Source organism: Apis dorsata, unplaced genomic scaffold, assembly GCF_000469605.1.
Source record: "Apis dorsata unplaced genomic scaffold, Apis dorsata 1.3 scaffold_1004, whole genome shotgun sequence".
Classification (NCBI taxonomy): domain Eukaryota; kingdom Metazoa; phylum Arthropoda; class Insecta; order Hymenoptera; family Apidae; genus Apis; species Apis dorsata.
Window position 1 is genome coordinate 24,881 of NW_006264105.1, and position 2,136 is coordinate 27,016.

A 2,136-nucleotide genomic window follows, 5' to 3' on the forward strand; every position below is an offset into this window, starting at 1 on the left:
TATTATTTTTTTTAGCGCTTACGATTACGATAGTAGAGTGCAAGCAATTCCAAGATTCCAGTGAACGATTTCTGTGAGCGATGACGTTAGTGTTTTTCAGAGCACCAGAGATGTAATTCCATGTCGATGCGTATTATTTACAGCAAGACAGAGCAGAGTAGATTCTTGTGGTGGTATACATGTGTATATAAATATTATGTATATATATATATACAAGGGTGTGATATTTTGTCTAACGGGATGATGCGATGAAGCGAAACACTTGATTATTGATCTCTCTGTATTTTCATTTAATATACATTTAATGCGTAATACGTGATGACTCGCAAAACGGAACGGAACCCTCCGCCTATATCATTCGTATATTCACGAATTTTTCCATGTAACGACTACCGTTCCGGGTAATTTTTTTTATTTTTGGTATATGTATATTTTGTCAGTGAAACAACAAATTTTTTTCATTCCATCGAATTCTCTTTTATTTCTCTCAATTCAATTTTCTAACGACATTCACTATAGAGCAACAATTACGTTTTTTTTCTTTTTTTTTTCTTTTTTTTCTTTGCGCGCGTTTTGCCTTAGCCTTAACTAACTACTACGATCCCGCGACAGTCAATAACGTCGTTCCTCTTCTTCTCGCACGAACGTCGCGAGACACAAGATTGACACAAGTCCGTCATTGTCGGCGAAACGTTATAGAAAATCTGATTGATCGATCCAAGCATGAGAAAGGCGCAGAGAGAGAGAGAGAGAGAGAGAGAGAAAGAAAGAGAGAAAGAGAAAGAGAAAAAGATTCAGAGGGGAGATATGGCGGACGGAACTAGAAATACGAGAAAAAGACAGGGAAAGAGGAGAGAAATTAGTCCGTGAATCGATATCTAAAAATTGTTTTTTTTGAGCGCCTGCAGATAGGATAGGGGTTTGTAGTTGCCGATCGGCCGATAAATAGATTCGTACTTGGTAAACGAATACGTTTTCCGCGGCGAAAAAACTCTGTCGGCAAAAATACGTATTCGGAGAAAGAGAGGAAAAGAGAGAGAGAAAGATTGCACAGCCGCTATGCATCCTTCTCCATAGTCGATCGAGCACACCATCACCAGTGGTGGTGTCGCTAATCGACGGAGAAACGTAACAAGGTTGACTTTATCGTCGGGTAAAATACGCAAGGGTAAAACCTACCCTTGGCTCGCTCTCTAGGGTGGATGAGGAAGAGCACGGTCGTACCGGAGGAGAGTGGTATCGATTTTCCCGCGGGAAAGATTGCTCGCTCGTGAACTTGGCGCGAAACTAGATGGCGGAACTTATTTGGGATAAAAGGGTCGCTCGTGAAACGACATCTTTGGCGTGGTAATCGAGGTAATCGGTAACGTTGATCGAAAAAAAAAAAAAAGAGAAAAAAAAAAAAAAAAAAGCAGACTAGGATCATGGTGTGTGACGGTAACGGAAATTACTACAACGCGAATATATATTAAAATTGGCTAAACGATTGTCTCTTCGCTTCTTTCTCATGCCGGTTAACGGCGCGTTCTCTCTTCCTGGATGGATCCTCCGTTCCAAGACGGAACCTCTTGCACGCGTATCCGGTCAAGACTAGACCATCGGTGTCTGCCAATACTTGGCCTCGCACTGTTCCTCGTGCTCCTTCCGCTCTTTCTTCGCGTGATACTGACTCTTGTGACTGACCAGACTGTTCCTCGACTTGTAACTCCTGCCGCACTGGTCGCAACAGAGCGACTGCGGCACGTAAAAATGCGTGTCCGCCAGATGTCTCTGCAGGGACCAGGCGCGGGAGAAAGTCTTCTGGCAAAAGCTACAGTAAGTACCGCTGATCGAGCGGCCGGTGTACTTGAGATCTTGAGCCTCGGCCTGTGCCCTGGCCGCCGTCGTCGTCGTCGTGTCGCCGCGGACGTGCTTCGAGGACGGCGCCTGCGAGTTCCCGTTTTGCATCAACCAGCGAAGATCCGTGAATGGTACGGTCTCGTTCGTGGCAACCGTCCTCGGCTGGTGTTGTTGCTGTTGTTGCTGTTGTTGTTGTTGTTGCTGTTGTTGCTGTTGCCTGGCCTGTTGGCGCATCTGTTGCCCGTTATTGGCGGCATTATTGCAGGCCGAGTCCCGTTCCGACTGCAGATCGATCTG

At 45.3% G+C, this 2,136-nt stretch overlaps 1 protein-coding gene across 1 annotated transcript in view; it reads right to left on the reverse strand.

The window, feature by feature from the left end:
• Positions 1-1,192: 1,192 nt before the first annotated feature.
• The window catches only part of LOC102670961 (broad-complex core protein isoforms 1/2/3/4/5-like), a 16,099-nt gene continuing 15,155 nt past the window's right edge, over positions 1,193-2,136 (reverse strand). Inside the window, exon 7 of the mRNA XM_031514467.1 lies at positions 1,193-2,136. This exon is cut by the window's right edge and continues 7 nt beyond it. Within this exon, the coding sequence (XP_031370327.1) occupies positions 1,591-2,136 (546 nt within the window). The 3' untranslated portion in view covers positions 1,193-1,590.